Source organism: Osmerus eperlanus, chromosome 1 (genome assembly GCF_963692335.1).
Source record: "Osmerus eperlanus chromosome 1, fOsmEpe2.1, whole genome shotgun sequence".
NCBI classification, from domain to species: Eukaryota; Metazoa; Chordata; class Actinopteri; order Osmeriformes; family Osmeridae; genus Osmerus; species Osmerus eperlanus.
The window spans coordinates 12911306-12931141 of record NC_085018.1 but is presented as its reverse complement, the minus strand read 5'-3'; the positions used below and the strand labels follow the sequence as shown (position 1 = coordinate 12931141).

Below are 19836 nucleotides of genomic sequence, written 5' to 3'. Positions count from 1 at the left end.
CAATGCAATGAAAGACATCTTGGCTCTAGACCTGCGTCGCCCTTGAACCACAATTTAATTCTTAAGGGCCCCAAAATGGCGTCTGGAGAAATCGAGTTGCCTTAGAGTAAAGTCAGATTGATGAATCATTATAAAACAACCTTTTTTTTATTGCAAACAAACAACACCAAGTAGAAATGTCTGCAAAATAACATAGTAAAATTAAATGTCAATTTACATGACAAATCCAATCAAACTGAACAGGACTGGTAGAAACAATAATGGTCTCATCAGACTGTTTTAGATGAGAATGGAAGTGTAAAACAGGTGCAAATTTCAATGATCAGTTCCCCAATCTAGTCTGTAGGCCAACGATTTCCTGCTTTGCTGCCCTGGCTCTGGCTGTAGAGGTCATACTCTTGAAATAGGATGTAATCCTTGAGTCTGTTTGGCAACGACAGGAAGCTCATAAAGACAGGTGCCCTCAGACGCAACCGGCCCAGACAGCTGCGGATCTTCAGCCGGCAGAGATGCTGCAGACAGCGGACATTCTCTGTGGGGGTTTGATGAAAGCAGAGAACGGAGAAGGGCCGTTCAGTTTAAACTTCAACATTCAACCTTTGAGATGTCCCCCCCAGATATACCTTCCTAGAAAAGGTTCCAGGGCACTCCCTGTACTTCTCATTATTGTCTTCCTCCATACCTTGAATTTTGCAGATCTCCGCCCACTGTTTCTGCTCCATTAAGGCGGCCTTCAGTTTGGAGCAGAAGGTGACATGACTGACATAGTCTAGCATGATCCTCACCATGTGTCCAGATATGTCCTTCAGCCAGTACACTGTGATCACCTCACAAAACTGAAACACGCACCACATTAGATCATACCATTATTGAGATAGGAATCAGCACAGTTATGTTTACAGATGTTACTTATTCCTAGACAGGGTCTAAGGATCTAAGCATCCCGTGCATTACTTCAAACTTTTTTGTGCAATTTGTGCACCCATTGTGCTTCAGTAGAATTGGGTTCTTAGAAATTCAATTTTTTTATTGGAGTGACCCTTTGGGAAATAGGCGTGTGCATTGTTTTGCCTGCACCTTTTCAGATGCGGGATTACCATGGTATCCTTGATGACCGTGTTGCTCCAGCCCTCGTAGTCGTCAGGCACGTGAGACGCCTCGCCGTACGGGCAGTCGAAGCATCTCTGGACGTCGTAACCATAGTTACAAAGCATGCGCAGGATTATGTCGTCCTTCAGAGCGTACTGCAGAGCGGAAGGGAAGTGTGTGGTGTTTATCCGGGAGAAGTAGTTGACGTTGGCGCCAAACCTCAGCAGCAGGTTCATCAGCTCATAGTTGCCATGACGAAGGGCCACCTGGGGGCAATTTGAACAGAACAACTAAATGCGGCGCATTTGGTTGTCATTAACAAACATAAATTCCCACACCTACCTTCTCCCACTAGTCTCTAAACTGTGCATCTCTCCCGCCATTTTCTCCTCTCTCCTTCCCCTGTTTCACTTTTTCAGCTCCTATCGCTCTCCTCTTAATTCCCCCTCCACCCCCCTCTCCTCACCTGGAGGCACTTCACAGGGTCCTGGTTGGGCATGGCCCCGGCCTCTAGCAGAATTCTGACAGACGACACGTCGTTATTGGACACGGCAAAGAACAGAGCTGACTTGCGCTGGTCGTCGTAGTTGCGGCGCACCCAGGGGTGCAGCATGTCGTTGGGGTCGAACCCTGCATCCAGGAGGGCCTGCAGACAGGGCGTGTGGCCACCGTCTGCCGCGGAGTGGAGGGGGCTCATGCCGCTGTCGTCCACAGCCTCCATGGTGGTGACTGGTATCAGGAGCTTAAGGGCTCTATAGGCAGAGGGATGGTGAACACTCATTTCATAGCTTTGTCTGTTTGAACCAATCATTGTGGAAATCCAAGCTACAAAAGATGTGTGTGTGTGGTGTCGGAGAAGCCCTTCAATTGTGTGTACAGCATTATTGTTTTCCAAAAGTGATTGCTCTGTGGTTTCTTTCAACCTACTCTAGATGCCCACGGTGGGACACTCGGTGGATGGGTAGATGCCCGGTGTGTTTGGGTATGTTGGCATCCGCTCCATGCTCCAACAGAAGGGAGATGATCTCAGGGTTTCCCGAGGCTGAAGCCTCAAACAGGATAGTAGCACTGTCCTGGGCCTGAGACTGCACATCGACCCCTGGTGGACACAACATTCCCAGCAGCTTACGTCACATGGTCGGTCCCAAGGCTAATACCTGAGAAGGGTAACACTGTAATGTGTCTCATGAGTTTCATGCAGGTCAGTGACACCTGTGTAGAGCTCAAAACCCCGGAGCATTCCCCATCAGTAAGATAACAGGTTGACGTCTCCAGACTACCTTTGTGGATCAGGGCTTGGACCACATCCAGGTGTCCGTTCTGAGCAGCCAGCGCCAGAGGGCTGAGACCGTAGGCGCTGCGGGCGTCCGGCTCAGCTCCAGCCTTCAGGAGCAGCTTCAAGAGGCTCAAGAGCCCCAGACGAGCGGCCTCGTGGAGGGGGGTCCTGCGGTGGTTTCCCTCCTGGTTGACATGGCAGCCAGAGCATAGCAGGAGTTTGGCCAGGTCTTCACGGTTGTTTCTGATGGCTAATGAAACAGCAGTTTATCTGGTTAGTCTCATAAAGGCTTTAGATAGGCTTTTGAAATATTAACTATCTAAGTAATTATGGTCCAGTTAAAGACCAGTACTGGATGTGTGCATATTGAAAGAAATCCCTTTTTCTTCTGTATATAATATCCACAGAATTATACTTTTCTTTCAAAGTTTGTACATCTTGTTTTCTTTACTGCAGCGCCCTTTTTCTGGCCTCCAAAAAACAGCTTGAAATGTACTTTTAGTTCAAAATGCTAATAAGGATAACATGTTCCTCTTGTGGTGATAGACCTTCAACATGTGCAACCTGGGTTGAAACTCCATCCTTGTGGACCATAGTATAAAGATAGATAGAAAGCGCACCTATGACCAGAGGTGACTCCTCTTCATCATCTTGACAGTCCGAGCTGCATCCGCTCTGTAGAAGAAAGGCGGCGTTCTCTAAGAGGCCGTGCTCCACCGCCAGGTGAAGGGCGGTCTTCCCCTGGAGGGTCCGACACAGCCCCACACTCTGACCGGACGCTGAGGGGAACACCCAATATGTTTGGTCATTCTTTACCATTCCAGGAGATCTATAGTTGGATTGCTAGCTGGAGTCTAGGTTAAGAATGGCTGAAGCTTCCCCCGCCCCCCGCACTGTAGTCTATTGTGTACAGCCGTTCAGTTCAGGAATCTGTTACTACAACGTTTTGCTACAGACCTGCAAAGGTGACCTCCAGGATAGTCTGGTTTTTCTGAGTGGCGGCCTCATGCAAAGGGATCCAGCCTCTGCTGTCAGTCTCAGAGAAGGCACTCTGGCAGGCAGACAGCTCACGGAGAGCAGCCTCATCACCTGGCACCGAACCAGGAAACCAGGCCATGAAAAGGATCCAAATTAATTACTCTTTGCCATTACTCATCAGATGTGGGTAATAGGAGAGGTTTAGCAATATGGTTCACTTTCCATAGGATAGATGTTTAGTGTTGTCACAGTCTGCAGTTTTCATAGCTTGTGTCTACCTTCTCAGATTGGTTATACATACTCCAGAACTCACCTTTCCTGATGGCATCCAATACTTTGACATTGTCTGTCGTGTTGCGAGTAGCCCTGTAGAGAATCACATAAATGCTGAATCACTCACAGGCCTCAAATGATGACAGGGGTGTCAGAAAACCGTAAAGATCAAACATTGCACTCAGATCACAGATGTATTTCAAGGACAAGAGACTTGAGGTTTGATATAGTCCACAAAACTTTACTTTTAGAACAGTGCTTAAGGGGCCAACCCCACATTTTCAAGGGAACTCCAAAGTTGAAAGTGCAGGATTGTAAAGCACCCCACCTGCCCCCATCCTCTGGGTGTCTGTCCTGGTGTTCTAGCTGCTTGGTGCACTCGAGCAGACTCTGCTCAATCATGTACTGAGTGTCTGCATCCTCATCTCCATCCGTTTCTAACAGGTCAAAGTCCATGTTTTAGGCTTGGGCAGCAATGTATCCAGAGATGGTGAGGGCTAGCTGGAAAAACGTTTTCTCTTCTGTGGGTGACATTTTCGTTGACATGTTTCAAAGCTCCTCCCTTCCAAAATCGATGGGCACTTGCACCGTTTTTCACAAGGCCAAGCATGCTCTCACATATGGTATAAAATGTAGGAATCATCTTTTTCACTGGTCCAACACTTGCTTGTCTAATGAGTTTTATGTATGTTTTTTTACTTTCATGCTGCAAAACTAATTAATGCACTAACTGTGATATTTACATGCACAATGTAACAGTATTACATGTCCTTTCCAAAGAAAAGACAAGGAAGATTCCATGTACATAAACAATTCAAGTTGTTTATGACTATTTTGCAGGCACCTCTGATGGATTGTCATGAGAATGACATTGTGTATTCTCACAGCATGCCCACTTGACAAAACAGCTTTTTATGTCATTTTGTTGATTTTACCTGGAGTAAAATGTGGTTAGTGCGTCCTTCTCTGGCTTAAGGGGCTTCTGTTTTTCTCCATGCAATGCTATTTATAAAGACACGCTACTAAAAATACCTGATCATGAGACTGACCATGTTTCCTCTCTCTGGCCCACTGAACCTCTCTGACACTCCCTGCTCTGGCTGCAGACACACAGACATACTGACACACTTACACAGGCCTTTTCCAGACCTATTTTTAAAGGATTGTATTCCACATTCTATGTCCATTAATCTGGTTTTGGTCATTGTCTACAGGGAGGGAACCTAGAATGTAAGAGATTCTTGAGGTTCTGTCTTTGACAGGTCTACCTCACAGAAGTGTGGTTCCAACAGTGTGGTCCAGCATCATGACCCTGTGTTTTCTCTGTGGTAAATGTGTGTAAAGGACAGCATGGATTAGATGGTTACGCACAACAAATCCCCTTGGTTGCTAGGTTCCAACCTCATAATGTCACTTCACTCTCCACTCACCAGGCAAGTTAACAGTTTGGACTTCAACACAGCCTTCTTTCCTAGCTAAAACTGCTAGATGACCATGTGACCTCCTTCACTGACAGGCTGGGGAGGAGGGATGGGATTTATGTGGCAGTGACTCCCCTCTAGGTGGCAATATTATGACATTTCTCCAGCACTCGAGTATTGTAATTTTATGTAATACATGTGCATGTATTATGTGAAAACTTCATATTAAATAATCTACTATGTCCTCATAAAATCATAAAATCTGAAGTACGACACTTCAAAAATAATACTACCAGGCTTGTGTACTGAACAGAATGAGGCTATCTAACTATCACATACACACCTCCCACGTGTCAATTCCCACTCACCAACACCCAAACAAGTCTATCTTCCACAACTCTCCTACCACCAGTTAAACCTCCCAGCGTGAAAAAAGGGCTTCACATTACATGTAAATGAAGACTGGATATGCTTCATCAGGAAATAGAAGTGTGAGGATCGGAATTTCACTCATTTCAAACAAAATCTAAAATATGCCTTCCTCCTGTTTGTCAAAAAGGAATGGAGAGGTATTGTTGCTGAAATAGTAGCAGCTGTCCCTGAAACCTACAGCCATCACATCCAGGTGGCTGTGCACAGTCCTGCAGTAATGGAGGGGGGTACAGGTGCAACTTCCACCTAATGGAGGCAAAGAATTATAACCGTGGGGTAAACCCTTTTTAGCTGCTACATTACATAACCATCCAAGAGCACCTGACCAACAAGCTTTTTGAACAGAATTTACAATACCAAAACTGAAATACAGCGTGGGTGGAATAATTGTGGGGCCTGCAAACAGATTGTTTACAGCTGGGCTGGCATCTGATGCTTGTTCTCATTAACTGTTGTCGGTAGCGCACATTTCTATTCATGAACAAAAAAAGATTTGAGTACAAAATGAAAGGGATACTTTTGAACAGCGTCTCAAAAAGGGTTAACGCCTCTGATTTAAGACAAATCTTGTCATGTGTATATTTTGATCTTGCATTTTAAAACTCAACTCGTCACAACCCTTTCCGACCCCTTCAGCTTTAACACAATTCCACAATAAATGTATTGCTGCATATACTGTTATATTAAACAAATACACACCAACTGGAACTGAAAAACATCCTTTTATTGAATTCCGGTTTGAACTCTATGATCTGGGTCTCTCCTTCTTGCCTTTGTACAGGGCCAGGAGTGACACATTAGCCACCTTGACCACCTTGAATCTCACACCGGGAATATCACCGACGGCGTGTCCCTTACGACCGAACCCTGCCACCAGCACTTCATCGTTCTCCTGAAACACAAAGCAACACAAGGTGAGGCGGACATAGCATGCAGTGGGTGCATTTCACCTAGACAAACAGACCTGAAGACATTAAATCAGACCACACATTACCATCGGGCAGGTTAAAGACACTTGTGGCCATAAAATAAAACAGGCCTTTAAGCTCAATCAAATTATACAGGCAAGACCAATTCATATGCAATTCTTAAGACATCCTGTGAAACAAGACCTGTATAAAACCATGGCACTGGAAACAACCAAATTTACCTCAATGAAGTTCAAGCAACCATCATTGGGGACAAAAGCGGTGATCTTCTTGCCGTTCTTGATGAGCTGGACCCTGACACACTTTCTGATGGCAGAATTGGGCTGCTTGGCTTCAACACCACTATAATGAAGACAAAAAAAGGTCAGCGATCAATAATGTGAAACCATCAAGCATGTCACGCCAACGAATAGTGGTACACATGCTTACACTTTCTCAAGAACGATGCCCTTGGCGTGGGAAGCTCCTCCGAAGGGATTAGCCTTCAAAGCAGTTCCAAGATGGGCTTTCTTGTACTGTTTATCATGCCATTTCTGCTCACGACGATGGTTACGCAGCTTCCTGGCTGTACGCAGACCGCGACACTTTCCTATTGGATACAGAAGAGTTTAATGTGTTAAGTATGGGACAAGCAGTCTGTAAGCATCTTCACATTATATCAAACTCCTGCACTGAAGTACGGATCACATACTACTCGACGTTAGCAAACCTAGACAGTTCGCATTCTTTCGACTTGGTAATATGCTAGCAAGCTGACGTTGACACCGTGGCCAGACAATTCTGACCATATGTCTTGAGTTGGTAAAAAACAAACAGCAGACTGACAATGAAATTACACTGATTCGCGGAATCACGTTTTAATCCGGTAATTTTATGATAATTACAACAGAAAAATATTTTTCTAGCGGACGTTAGCTAGTTAGCTAGCTATCCTAGCCCGAGTCCCATCAGAGAGCCATGTTCTGGCCCTCTCCACGTTGCGGAGCTCGTTGTATGATAGACCGTGAAAATAATGCTACTGGAGGATAAAATGGATGCTGTATAGCAACAATACTGACACAAATCACTAATAAGATATTCAGAAATTGTGCCGATATTAGGAAACGCTGTGACTAAAGGACTTGATGTGTAAAAAGTCGAATAATTCTCGTACCCATGTTTGCAGATTACGAGCCTGGGATGGAAAGGAAGAACCCAAGAAGCACCGCGGCAATGTCTACTCTGAGGACCCAAAGGTGTCTAAGATTGTGCCTGCTAGTTTTATTGTCGTTTGCGGCATACTTTTTTTTCATCCAGGGAGTATACTCTTTCTATATTCTTCCCTTTGATAAACTTAGTGATCAATTTAATATAAATTGTCTGCTTGAGTGCGTATCATGCAATTTCTCACGTGCACGTGATAAGTATAAATAAGGTTTCAGAAACATTTGATTAATGTATACTATTTGTATGTATAAAGTAGGGAAATCAATGTCATTTTTATTGCACCATAATATAATTTGATCAGCTGTCAGATACCAGTGTTGTATTGTCATTGGGCTGACGTCTTTTTCGTCACAGGGTTTTCTATTAAGATGTAGAACTCTTAATCAGAAATTCACGATGCATTCATTTCACTGCCCGTGTATCTGGGTCATGCGCGTTTTCAAATCATAAAAACATTGACCTTGAGTTTTTGAAGGGCTGAACTTCATTGATAGATTTTCATGACAGCTTTAAAAAGGTTTTTCTTTGTCTCGTGTCCCTCCCTCCCCCCTTCCCTTCCCCTCCCCTCCTCTCTCTCTCTCTCTCTCTCTCTCTCTCTCTCTCTCTCTCTCTTTCTCTCTCTCTCTCTCTCTCTCTCTCTCTGTCTCTCTCTCTCGTCACTCTCCCCTTTGTGTGTGAGGACAGACAAATATATGTGAGATTGATTGATTAATATGTGTGTGTGTGTGTGTGTGTGTTTTGTGTCTGTTGTAATCTGACAGTGTGTGACTGTAACCCCGCTTACCTTCCCCCTGGATGCCTATTGGCTGCTGCACCTGTCACTCTGTGGGGCTTATGGCTTCGGCTGTTATCAAAGCAGATTATAAGCAGTTCTCATCTGTGGCAGTCTCATCTGGCCGTCCCCATGGCTAAACCAGAGATCTTTATGTTTTTTCAGTTACTATCATTCCTTGTTCTGCAGTTCTCTTTGTCTTATGAACAAGTGCCTGCTATAGGGGAAAGGAGGTAGGTGAAAAGGGCTATTTTAACTATGTGGGGGGAGGAAATATGTAGGCATTGATGCTGTGCAGCCGGGGGGTGTTGAGGATCTTTTACTGTGGTGAGATGTGGACCATAGGAATGATGGGAGATGGATAGCAGGAATGTTTGACTAGATTCTGCTAAAGCATTTCTTTCAGCTGTGCTTTTCTCACATGCCTAACCGTGATTTTCAGCTCTTTTTATTTGCGATGTGCTGAAATAGAGCAAGAGCTGCAATCAGAAGTCTGGCTGTGTCAGTGAAACACTAGAGAAAATCCATCATTGTTGGACCGAGGGAGTCAGTTTACACAGAGCAAATCTATATGTGCACTATAAAAATAGGCTCTGATGAAAGCTACAATTGTGTTGAGAGGGGATCACATTATTTGTGCCCTCATGGGTCGTTTGTGCCATGAAAGCATATGTGAATTCATTCCTCGAAGGTGGCAAATGTGAATTGCTGAACAAGGTAAAACAGCATTATTGCCTTTGTACAATAAGGAGTATCCCTTCAGACCTTGGAACTCCATGTTATTAGGATTTTCCATTTCCATTATGACCCATTGAATTGTACCGAACAAAGAATTGTAGACTGAACCCTTTGATGTAAATTTTGTCTTAAGGAGGCAGATGGCCTATTGGCCAGCTCACATGGTAGAAGCCCACTTAGAATTGTTACATTGTCAACCAGGTGACTGTAATCTTTCACTTTTGGCATATGTGCCATCTCAATCAGACTGACATCTACGGCCTCCAACCTGACTGGGAGGCGGGCTGGATGGGGCCCCAGGTGGTCTCTCAGAGACCAAATGGAAAACTGGGCAGCAGAACAGCGTCTCACAGTAGTGTAATCAGGGCATTATGGGACAGCTCTCCACACGCACAGCAGTTAGGTTGAAACAGGGCCAGCAACAACTTGCTCTCTACCGCATGTGCTGTACATGCATTTAGTATGTTGTACCTGGCAATATTAGTAGTGTATGTTTCAAGAATTAGTTTCAAGAATTTTCAAGAGCTGCACAGTGTCAAGGATAACATTTTCATCATTAAAAGCTGTGGGAGTTTTAGAGGAATATCGTTTTCAAATTTGTGAGTGGTTTGGTAGATGTGATTTTATGAACACTCAGACATCAGACATTCCTATACACAGACAGCTCAAGCATGTTGTAAATAGATTCTTAATTCAGAGCAATGTTTCGCATTGCCCAACAATATTGTGTTGTCCTAAACATAGATTAAATCAAATGGATCAGACATTTTGAAGCCTAACCTGTCTATATTTGTGAGTGGGTTTTGTGCACACCTGTCGGGGTAAATGTGACTTCAGCCAATGGGGTTGTAAACAAAACAACAACAAAAACATCCCTTCTAATTTGTAATTGGCAACATATTGCCTCCAGGGCATTAGGCCATTTAGGCCGTCTAGGTTGGCGCCTGCACAGATGGGGCTTGATGACCGCATGTAGGGCAGCGTGGACTTTAGCCTTGGCAGATCTGATTTTCCGAAGCTGGGATGCTGAGCGGCACTGGCCAGGGTCTAGTCTAAAAACGGACTGTGAAATCTCCCCCTCGTAGAACGTGTGCATGACAGACACACACACTGTGTGGGATGAGTGAGAGAGGGAGGGAGTGTCGCCCCGGGTTGGCGGAGCAGAGGATTGTATTGATTATATAATGCTGCTGCCTTGTTCAACAAAGATCCCACATGTTCAAGAGCCGCCGGTGACGGCAGCACAGCGCTGATGCTGGGAGGGAGGGGGAGACCACAGAAGGGAAGGGCAGGGGCAGGAGGTGGTTCTATTTAGAACAGAAGTGTCAGTTCAGTCAGTTGAAAGCTCCGGTTTTGTGTTGTGTTGACAGTCATAGTCTCTCCCTGCCCAGGTCACGGAGCAGCACATTTAGGTCGATGCTTGCACTCAGATAAATGATTACTCAGTGTTTAAGGACAGCATCTGCTGGAGAGCAGGGAGCCGAGGGCAACTCCCAAACGACTTGTTATATCCCTGAATCTCTGAATTTCAGACAGACGCTCATTACACTTTCACTGTGTTTTAGAGGTCTGTTTTATTGAAGAATAACATGATATCATAGCAATATACAGTCAGCACATATACAATAACTACCCCTTTAAATTAGTATTTAATGTAGACTTGCAGCCACGATGACCTTTATTGTGTGTTCCGCTGCTCTGGTTCACTGGGATGGTAGTGTAGCATCACTACAAAACACGCCTATCCAAAAGAGTTACAGCATAGTACAGATGTTCTGATAAAGGACCTCTTTAACCCACAAGATTAAGAGAAGGAAGGCTCTGTGTGAGACCTTATGGTAGACCAGCCCATCTTCTCTGAGATCCCGCCCGGCCTGTCGTCCTCCCAGACATGACTGGTGGACAGGCAGCCAGCCCCGCTGATCCTCCTTTGCGGTTAGACGGACAGGGAAGGTTAATCTATCACAGCCTTAATCAGGTTTTCCCAATCTCCCAAAGCTCAATTCATCTGGCATTATGGCAGTGATTAGATATTTAAACAGTTAGACTGAGGATAATCTCCCTACACTGTTGAGGAAAGCACAATAAGAGCAAACCAGGTCCAGGAGATGACTGATGAGGTTGTGTCATAAGTTCAACAGTAGTTTAGGATTTAGGGAATTACTTTATTTAATCTTCTATGATTTTGTAAGGTTGTCCCTGATTCGGAGGAGAACTTTATGTACATGTACAATAAATATGTAGGCAAACATGGCCTAACTTGTTACTGACATTACAAATGTACTCTTCATTAATCATCCTCATATACAGTATAATGTTGACTGTATGAGGATTATTTCTTTGTCAGTCACACTCCTTCCACATGGCATGGTTCAGTCCAGAAGGGCTTAGATCATCTTTAATATACCATGCCACTATATGTCTGAGATTCCAACAATGCTCTCTGTCGTATCTTAAACCCTTTCTGATCTCATGAGAACAATCTTGGCAGTGCTTAATTTTTCACAATGTTTTTATATCTTCTGTGTCCACAGCTTAGATAACTCCCCATCCCGAGATATACGGCTAAAAGATGGTGAGTTGTTGACCTCATTCTATATATAAATCCATTCTTATGAATCACGAATCAAAAATGAACATATAAATGAACAAGCAAGCAGCTCCCAAGCATCAAGCATTCAGCTTGTGTTTGGATTCAAACAATCGTCAACCTTCTTTAGTCTTTCTCTGAACTTTGCAAAAAGAAAAAAAACATGAAAACATGAATTTACAAGATCGGTCTGAATTGTAATTGAAAGAGGCCAACGCAAACTTGCTAAAGTACTGGACACATACTGGACTGTATATTTGATCCTACTTTTATCATCGTTTCCCCAGACGACCCAGACCTCAGTGAATCCAATGAGGGAAGTGCTCTACTTGGAGAGGAACTCACCCTCAAGAGAGTACCTCAGGTGAGCCTGATAATGCAGAACACTACGTTTCCAGGAACTCACCCCAACCGAGTGACCCAGCCAGGGAGAACACACTTCATTCTTGACCGCATCAAATGAATCCCACAGAGATGGCATATTCTCAGCAAGATCAACAATCCGAATCACTGCCAACAGTGTTATATAAGAAGATTATATTATTCCTAAAGCACAAGCGCCACCCTTACACAATGTCTTGTTTATGGATGTCCAGCCTCCCAAAAGGAAATGAAAAAGCAATACATGATAAAAGCGCCTCAGATTATCATTGCCAGTTCATTAGCTCACTATTTAATCTCTCTCTTCTCTCCACCACCTCCCTCCCTCTTTCTGTCCCCTCTCCCTCCCTGTCCCTCAGCCGTATGGAGGGCCCCTGTACTCCCCTCCCCGAGCCAAGCGGAAGCTGCTGCAGACCCCTGCCAGCTCGTCTCTCTTCTCTCCCCTGAACGTGGTGTACAACGGCAAGCCCTGCATCCTCTTCAGGGCCAGGAAGTTGGCCGTCAGGTACAGGAACAGCACCTCGGTGGACCTCACTGAGAAGGCGTTTGGCTCCAGTGCACAGATCGACACAAAGGGTTCCGTGTGCAGCAAAGATAAAGCCACGTAAGTCGACTAGACACGGTCACTCTGTGTGACATCCTGTTGTTAACCACAGCCCATCTTCTTTACCATAACCAGTTGCTGGCTACTGATAGTTGAGCCGTTGATGACTTAAGTCCACTCCATCTTCTTATTCTACCAGGCTCATATTACGTTTTGGGGATGTGGAGGACTTGAGAGGGCTCGTTATAAGGTTTGTTGCGTGGATACAGTCAGGTACCCTGTACAGTATTCGATTGTTACGGTTTCAAATAAAAACACACAAAAACATCAAACTCTCTTTACCAGATTGCAGATGTCCAACACGTTCTACGAGTCGGCGGGGCAGAACTGGTTCGCACTGGAAAGTGTTCACATTCACTACAACTGGACACAGGAGGCTACGTTCAACGCCACCGATGTGTACGCCCCCTCCACCTACTCCTACCACTGCCAGCATGTGAGCAGCCTGCAGAAGTACGACACCCTGCTGATACCCAGCTCCAACACCGACAACTCTGCTAACTGGCACATCACTTTCACTGACTTCCAGGTGCGCTTCCTGTGTCCTTCAAGTATATGTTATTAATTGCTCGTAAGTACGGCACCAGTGTTGTATACTGTAGATTGGCTGTTTTCCCTGGGACAGATTGGGCTCAGACCAATCCAAGATTTAAATGTGTCGTAAATAGAGGCTCAAACATGTTCAAATTAGAACAGCTCATCAGTTTAACTCTGCAAGATGAAAACATCATGCTGGACCGGTTTAACGTGCTCCCGTTTCACCCTATAGATACAAGCATTCAACGTGCTGTCCAACAAGTTTGCCTCTGCCAGCGACTGTGCCACCTTCTTTACCCCTGCCATCCTGATGGGGCTAATCACCTCCCTGATCCTGCTGCTGGTCCTGGCCTACGCCCTGCACATGGTCATCCACCTCAAGCACATCGACCACTACGACGAGCACAAGACGACTGTGTACTTCCCTCGCAGTGTCCCCGAGGCAGACTGCACCGAGAAAAACAACTTGTAGGACAGGACTACGACTCCCATGTTCCACCACCTCCGAGCAGAAGGAGGGAGACTGTTATGTGCTGTTTACTGTCCTGTAGATCTGAGAGATAGAAAGACGGACCTCAAACTAGAGCTGTGTATTCCATTAAAACCTCCAGGAGGCAGGCTGAACTCAAGGTTTTAGCAGCCTAAAAAGACCCACTCCCCAGCCTGCCCCCCCCCCCCCCCTTGTTAAAGGGAATTGAACTCTCTGGAACGTTTACTGGCTGATCTCATGTCAGATCCCACATCTTTGTCCGTACTGATGGACTTCCTGTTGAATGCTACTTACATCACCTACAGAAGACAGTGCTCAATGCTGCATTGCCTCTGAATTGGTTTGCAGTGCACTCAGCATTGTGTTGTAGCTGTAGAGATACTGCACCTATGGACCACACCTACCAGAAGATGTTAGAGGACTATCAGGACATTGCAAATGACAAATGAAAGACTGGTGTGACATTCTCTTTAGTGAAACTCATATTGATACCGTAAGCACAATATCAATTTATTCAAACCCATAATATGAGTAGCTCGGTCAAAGATTTAGTTGTCCATATACTCTATACCTTAGTATAATGGGTAGTATTACTATACACTTTTATGTTATTCATTGTATAATAATACTCTATAATAATACCTACTCTACTCAACTTGTTACATTCTGATATTTCAGAGCTATTTTAGAGGATTTGGGCTTTTCATGGACTTGTGATTTTGTGAAAATGATACTACTGTCTGTAATGTCTGATTTTGTACATTTTTATTTCGAGTTTTTAAGTTTGAAAATGTGTATTCCTACATGGTGGGCCTTTATTAGTTTTCCGATGAAAACATAAGACGCCGAAACCAGTTCATGAAATCTGATACAGAAAAATATTACACCAGCCTGGCGTTGTGTTTATGACATACAGCATGCCTTTGGACAAGAAAGACATCTGCAACAATACTGATGGGTATAATTGTTCAATGTTTCTAGGTAGGGCGCTTACTATTGTTATGTATTTTTCTTTCATCTGACTATAAGCAACGTGTTTGGAAAAAATAAACCTCATTTGGCTCATGTGTCCTGTAGATCTTATATAGTTCTCACGATAGGTGGCAGTACTGCAAAAATGTTAATTCATTGGCAATAAACCGGAAGATGTACCTCCCAAATAGGAAGTTTCTTATTCAACATCACGTTGTTGTAGGCATAGTTCAGATCTAACTAGGCTACGTCTGAAAGCCTTAACGCATATTGGACATAAGAATCTTTAAAATAAGGTAACACTATACCTGTATTTATAGCTTTGTTTTGAGTAACATGTTGACGTTGCGTTTCGCAAAAATACAAAGCTTACAGTGGTCTACTTTATGCTGACTGACTAGCTAGGTAGCTAGCTAGCTAACGTTATCGTAGTAGCAATCCATTGCCGTCATTTACATTTCTGGACTACTCATGCTTTCGGACTTATGAACTCGTTCACAACAGTCGCAAGACTTCTTTCGCGATACGTCGTGGTCAACACTTCGAGGACCTGTAACCATAACACAAGCTGTCGTTTTTACACTAAAATGGACCGAGCTACAGTTAGATGTTTACCAGGGGAACCTAAACTCACAATTTCATTTGTCCTCGATGGCAGTCACAAACACATGCTCAGGGACCAAACGGAGGAGCTGGGGAAGTTATTGGCAAGGATCGCGAACAATGCAGCCAAGGGCCAGGGCAAAGCTAAGAAGTCCAAGAAAAACAAAAACCAAGCAACAGAACTAACAGGGCACTTGAATGTGAAGTTGTGTTTCAACGGGGACTTGGTAGCTGAGGATGCCATGAACTCGGATGCCTGGCAGGATGGAGCCGTTTTGCACGTTGGGGATAGTAAATATACGGTGCAGAGGAACCCCCCGACATTTACCACCGCAGAGTTGCCAGCGTCTGTTCTCGCAGGTTTTCCAGTTTGCCCGAAGATAGAGATAGAATTTGGGGACCTGAAAGACTCCATGTTCACATGGTATAAGGAAAGTGTTGGCGAATTGCAAACTAACTGGCTAGAAGTCGGCAACGAGCGAGTCTTTGTACCGTCTAATCTGGACATAGGGTTAAAACTGAAGTTGAAGTGTACACCAAAAGATGGGATCCGGTGTGGAGTAGACAAGGAATTAGTGTCCATTGGGGCTGTTGAGGCTGGACCAGGGACTTGCACATTTGACAACCGGCATATGTACACCAACAAGATTACAGACGAACAGACCATTAGAGTAGTGTCCTACAATATTTTGGCAGACATTTACGCCCAAACGGAGCTCTCCAAAACGGTGCTTTACCCCTACTGCGCTCCATATGCACTGGAACTCGACTACCGACAAAATCTAATTAAAAAAGAATTATCAGGTTACCATGCTGACATCATTTGTCTTCAGGAAGTGGATAAGGGAGTTTTCACTGACAGCCTTTCTCCGGCCCTTGATGCATTTGGAATGGATGGGGTCTTCAGAATCAAGGACAAACAGCATGAGGGTCTTGCAACTTACTTCAGAAGATCCAAATTTAAACTGCTCAGTCAACACGACATAGTGCTCAGTAAAGCATTAACTTCCGACCCAATCCATGCTGAGCTTTTGGAGAAGGTATCAGCCAATCCTGACTTGAAAGAGAAGGTGGTGCAAAGATCAACCACCTTACAGGTACTTAAAGCTTCATCGAATCCTATATTTATTATGAATGAGGGCTGAAAACTGTTGTGCCCCCAGACAGAGAATCTAGATTGATTTGTAGTCAGATTTCCAGACAGACACCAAGCCACGAATGTTAGGTCTAAGTCTTACCAAAAGCCTCAACTCAGGCTTGCCTCATTGCACAAGGTTTAACAAACCATAGAATCTCAGTTTGAGACAGATTTAGCCAGGAACATTAAGCTTCTCTTGGTCTTATTCAATGCCTAGAAGCTAGCGGTTGACTTTGGATCAAAGAAAGGCAAGTATACTTCAGTTCATGACATTATTGCTTTTGTCTCTCGGTGTAGGTGTGTGTGCTTCAGTCCCTTAATGACTTATCCAAGAAAATCTGTGTTGCAAACACTCATCTCTACTGGCATCCTAAAGGTAATTTCACAGTCACAATTACTCCAAAACCCTTAGCCTCTATGACCTACACGCTAATGTGAGTATGTGTCCTATTCACAGTCTCAGGTTAGGTCTGTTGATCTCAGGTTAGTCTAAATATCCATGTTCTGTTATACATTTGCACTTATTGATAAGCTTACCCTTCCATGCATGTTCTTAACAGGTGGCAACGTGCGACTCGTACAGATAACGGTAGCACTGAGGCACCTGAAGCAGGTGATATCAGAAGTCACCTCAGACGTTCCTCTCCTCTTCTCTGGAGATTTCAACAGCACTCCATCCTCTGGCCTGTTCCAGCTGTTCAGCCAGGGGGCTGTCCCAGAGAGTCACCCAGACTGGGGCTCCAGTGGCCCCCAGGAGGCCTGTCCCATGGAGGCCTCCAACCCCTTCAGGTTGGACAGCGCCTATGGGGAGCCCGCCTACACCAACTATGTGGGGGGCTTCCATGGCTGCCTAGACTACATCTTCATAGACCCTCAGGCACTCCAGGTGGAGCAGGTGATACCACTGCCTAGCCACCAGGAAGTCACCACCTACCAGGCTCTGCCCAGTGTGTCCCACCCCTCCGACCACATTGCACTGGTCTGTGATCTCAAATGGAAATGATTGTGGAACATTCAGAATAAAAGATCAGTTTACCTTCACTATTCGGATCTGAAGTGGAAATAGTTGGAGTGGCTGTACTGATGTAATGATCATATAGATATATATATGGAACTATGATCCTTTGAAAGGGTTTTTAGCAATTATCTGACAAGAAAATATGTTGTCTGCAGTTTCAGATATGGCCAATACTTTTTAATATTGAAAAGGACAATTAGATCCATATGTGGTTACATGTATTTATTGTTTAAATAAAAGCAAGCCTATCTAATTACATCAACATGAATCCTACTATTCACTTGTAGTACATCAATTGTTCATGTAGTACAATTCATGTTGCTATGCATGTATAGTCTAAATCGAATACATACAAATATTTTGAGGTAGACAAATAATAAAAAAGTAAAGTGTAACATATATATTCAAACAACCCCATTATTCACCAATAACCGAAGTACAATTATATTGTACCTGACTTATTAGTATGTCTGAGTGAGTGCTAGTGTTTGGTGATCTGTCCAGCAAGCCAATCCAATCCCTCTGTAAGTCCCGTGCCTTGGGTTGCACAGGTGGCCTGGACCAACCACTGTGGATAGAAAGGACAGCATTAGTATGACGTACCCGATCTTGAGTCGTTATCAAAATTAGTCAAACTCAAATATTCACTCAATTTGATTTAACATCAGGTTTGAACCTTTATATCAGAATACTTGTTAGCCAGTTTCATTACTTTCCCTAGTCAAGGAATTGTGTAATTGAGGCTCAAATCACTGTCCAAACCTACAGGTGTTTTGAGGGTCCGCAGGCCCAGAGAGTCTGTGATGTCACAGACAGTCATGGCATGAGGCAGGTCCTGCTTGTTGGCCAACACCAGTAGAACCACATCCCGTAGTTCTGCTTCCTCCAGCTGCGCAGGAGGACAGAAGACGAGGAGTGTTGCTTTTCAAAAATGATCCATGACATCTTATTTTCTTTATCTTGCTTGTTTTTAAAGGTGTCCTGCTCTGTGAAGTTTTCGAGAAGGAGGTGAGTGAACAGGAGAATAACGAACCATTATGTGTAGCTCCTCAGCAGCCAGCTTTATTCTCTCAGGGTCATTGCTGTCCACCACATAAATGATACCCTGCATCACAAATGACACAGACAGAAACAACTTTAAACACATCGTTGTAATGCCATTTCAAGTTATCATTCAATAAGTATATTTCATATTATGCTATACAATGGATACAACTATGACAGTACCTTTTGAGCTTTTAAAATCGACATTATAATGTCCTTTGGCATAGCTTTTCAAGATTGTACATTTTAGAAGGCTCTTTACCTGAGTGTTGGTATAGTAGTGTCTCCACAGAGGTCTGATGGTGTCCTGGCCACCCACATCCCACACAGTAAAGCTAATGTTCTTGTACTCAACAGTCTCCACGTTGAACCCTACCGAAATGAAACGACCTTTGAGCTACACAATATGTAAAACGAGCAAAACCAGTGTCAACAATGGTATTAGTTCCGTGCTTTACATAAACTAATAACTCCATTTGTATATGAAAACATTTCTTAACCTAAAACATTTTCCAATTGTTGCTCATTTCACCTACCGATAGTGGGGACTGTTGTGACAACTTCTCCTAGTTTTAGTTTGTACAGGACTGTAGTCTTCCCCGCAGCATCCAAACCCACTATTCAATAAGGCAAAAATAATCACTTGTTGCCAAAGCTGTACGATCACAATAACAATTAAAATCGTTTAACCCTTGTGTTATCTTCGGGTCATTCTGACCCATCAGTCATTGTGACCCACTGTCGTATTGCGACAAATTTACCTCATACAAAAACAAAGTGAAGCATTTTCTTTTAACTGTCGGGCTGTCTCAGACCCCCCACATTGCAATGGTTAAAAGAAAATTATTTTTATTTGTTTTTGTATTGGGTGAAATTGGGTAAACACAACGATGGTTCGTTGTGAACCTTTGGGTCATGTGACCCGAAGGCAGCACGAGGGTTAAACAAATCCAAGTCGCATAAACATAATGCACGTCATGAATTTTAATAAAGCAGAAATTATTCACAGCTGCCTGATATAGGTTACTCACCCATCAGAATTCTCATCTGATACTTCCCAAAGAAACGTGAAAATAGTGTCGATGCAATGACGCCCATTTTCGAAGGTTAATTTCTGTCACTAAAGGATAAACTGAGTATGTACCTTTCTTCAATTGTGGTTTGCTTTTATATGCACGAATAGGTGACTTCCCACTGAATTGTCAATCGTGGCCATGTCATGTTTGTACACATAGACGGCGTGTGCGCCAATTATGCTGTGTCTTTCTTCTCCACGTCACTTTCGGTTTGTTGGTCCCGTGAACCATTATGTCTACTGTGAACGCTTTTATAGTAGTAGGAAGTA

The 19836-nt window shown here is 44.0% G+C and overlaps 5 protein-coding genes across 6 annotated transcripts; 2 read left to right on the top strand and 3 right to left on the bottom strand.

Moving 5' to 3' along the window:
• Positions 1-137: 137 nt before the first annotated feature.
• On the bottom strand, positions 138-4716 carry asb14a (ankyrin repeat and SOCS box containing 14a). Its single transcript, XM_062460635.1, has 11 exons — positions 4552-4716; positions 3945-4137; positions 3657-3709; positions 3323-3454; positions 2986-3144; positions 2370-2615; positions 2017-2188; positions 1556-1841; positions 1098-1355; positions 683-836; positions 138-532 (listed from the first exon to the last, which is right to left on the bottom strand). The coding sequence occupies exons 2-11, from the start codon at positions 4070-4072 to the stop codon at positions 336-338; spliced, it is 1785 nt and encodes a 594-aa protein (XP_062316619.1). The 5' UTR covers positions 4073-4137; positions 4552-4716; the 3' UTR covers positions 138-335.
• A 1456-nt stretch (positions 4717-6172) lies between these two features.
• Positions 6173-7701, bottom strand: rps23 (ribosomal protein S23). The gene is made up of 4 exons (XM_062460648.1): positions 7552-7701; positions 6828-6987; positions 6620-6740; positions 6173-6361 (listed from the first exon to the last, which is right to left on the bottom strand). The coding sequence occupies exons 1-4, from the start codon at positions 7553-7555 to the stop codon at positions 6215-6217; spliced, it is 432 nt and encodes a 143-aa protein (XP_062316632.1). The 5' UTR covers positions 7556-7701; the 3' UTR covers positions 6173-6214.
• Positions 7577-14783, top strand: atp6ap1la (ATPase H+ transporting accessory protein 1 like a). 2 transcript variants are annotated; one of them, XM_062460638.1, is made up of 7 exons: positions 7577-7633; positions 11649-11689; positions 11992-12068; positions 12445-12689; positions 12829-12879; positions 12975-13218; positions 13459-14783. In XM_062460638.1, the coding sequence occupies exons 1-7, from the start codon at positions 7578-7580 to the stop codon at positions 13696-13698; spliced, it is 954 nt and encodes a 317-aa protein (XP_062316622.1). In that variant the 5' UTR covers position 7577; the 3' UTR covers positions 13699-14783. The 2 variants fall into 2 exon arrangements, with proteins under 2 accessions (XP_062316622.1, XP_062316621.1); XM_062460637.1 differs by lacking the exon at positions 7577-7633 and adding an exon at positions 8443-8609.
• An 87-nt stretch (positions 14784-14870) lies between these two features.
• On the top strand, positions 14871-17721 carry pde12 (phosphodiesterase 12). Its single transcript, XM_062460636.1, has 3 exons — positions 14871-16388; positions 16727-16805; positions 16990-17721. The coding sequence occupies exons 1-3, from the start codon at positions 15174-15176 to the stop codon at positions 17430-17432; spliced, it is 1737 nt and encodes a 578-aa protein (XP_062316620.1). The 5' UTR covers positions 14871-15173; the 3' UTR covers positions 17433-17721.
• LOC134020488 (ADP-ribosylation factor 4-like) lies at positions 17672-19731 on the bottom strand. Its single transcript, XM_062460641.1, has 6 exons — positions 19523-19731; positions 19028-19108; positions 18754-18863; positions 18481-18552; positions 18214-18336; positions 17672-18015 (listed from the first exon to the last, which is right to left on the bottom strand). Exons 1-6 carry the CDS (start codon positions 19587-19589, stop codon positions 17929-17931), a joined length of 540 nt encoding a protein of 179 aa, XP_062316625.1. The 5' UTR covers positions 19590-19731; the 3' UTR covers positions 17672-17928.
• Positions 19732-19836: the final 105 nt, after the last annotated feature.

Coding starts and splice junctions, on each gene's coding strand:
- asb14a (XM_062460635.1), bottom strand. CDS start 4,072: ATGGACTTTGACCTGTTAGAAACGGATGGAGATGAGGATGCAGACACT. Junction 3,710..3,944: donor CACCCAGAGGATGGGGGCAG/GTGGGGTGCTTT, acceptor GATTCTCTACAG/GGCTACTCGCAACACGACAG. Junction 533..682: donor GGAGATCTGCAAAATTCAAG/GTATGGAGGAAG, acceptor AAACCCCCACAG/AGAATGTCCGCTGTCTGCAG.
- rps23 (XM_062460648.1), bottom strand. Junction 6,741..6,827: donor GGCATCGTTCTTGAGAAAGT/GTAAGCATGTGT, acceptor TCTTCATTATAG/TGGTGTTGAAGCCAAGCAGC. Junction 6,362..6,619: donor GTTGCTTGAACTTCATTGAG/GTAAATTTGGTT, acceptor TTTGTGTTTCAG/GAGAACGATGAAGTGCTGGT.
- pde12 (XM_062460636.1), top strand. CDS start 15,174: ATGAACTCGTTCACAACAGTCGCAAGACTTCTTTCGCGATACGTCGTG. Junction 16,389..16,726: donor AAAGATCAACCACCTTACAG/GTACTTAAAGCT, acceptor CTCTCGGTGTAG/GTGTGTGTGCTTCAGTCCCT. Junction 16,806..16,989: donor TCTCTACTGGCATCCTAAAG/GTAATTTCACAG, acceptor TGTTCTTAACAG/GTGGCAACGTGCGACTCGTA.
- atp6ap1la (XM_062460637.1), top strand. CDS start 8,509: ATGGCTAAACCAGAGATCTTTATGTTTTTTCAGTTACTATCATTCCTT. Junction 8,610..11,648: donor CCTGCTATAGGGGAAAGGAG/GTAGGTGAAAAG, acceptor CTGTGTCCACAG/CTTAGATAACTCCCCATCCC. Junction 12,690..12,828: donor TGCAGCAAAGATAAAGCCAC/GTAAGTCGACTA, acceptor TTATTCTACCAG/GCTCATATTACGTTTTGGGG.
- LOC134020488 (XM_062460641.1), bottom strand. CDS start 19,589: ATGGGCGTCATTGCATCGACACTATTTTCACGTTTCTTTGGGAAGTAT. Junction 19,109..19,522: donor TCAGATGAGAATTCTGATGG/GTGAGTAACCTA, acceptor CTTATTGAATAG/TGGGTTTGGATGCTGCGGGG. Junction 18,864..19,027: donor CACAACAGTCCCCACTATCG/GTAGGTGAAATG, acceptor TCATTTCGGTAG/GGTTCAACGTGGAGACTGTT.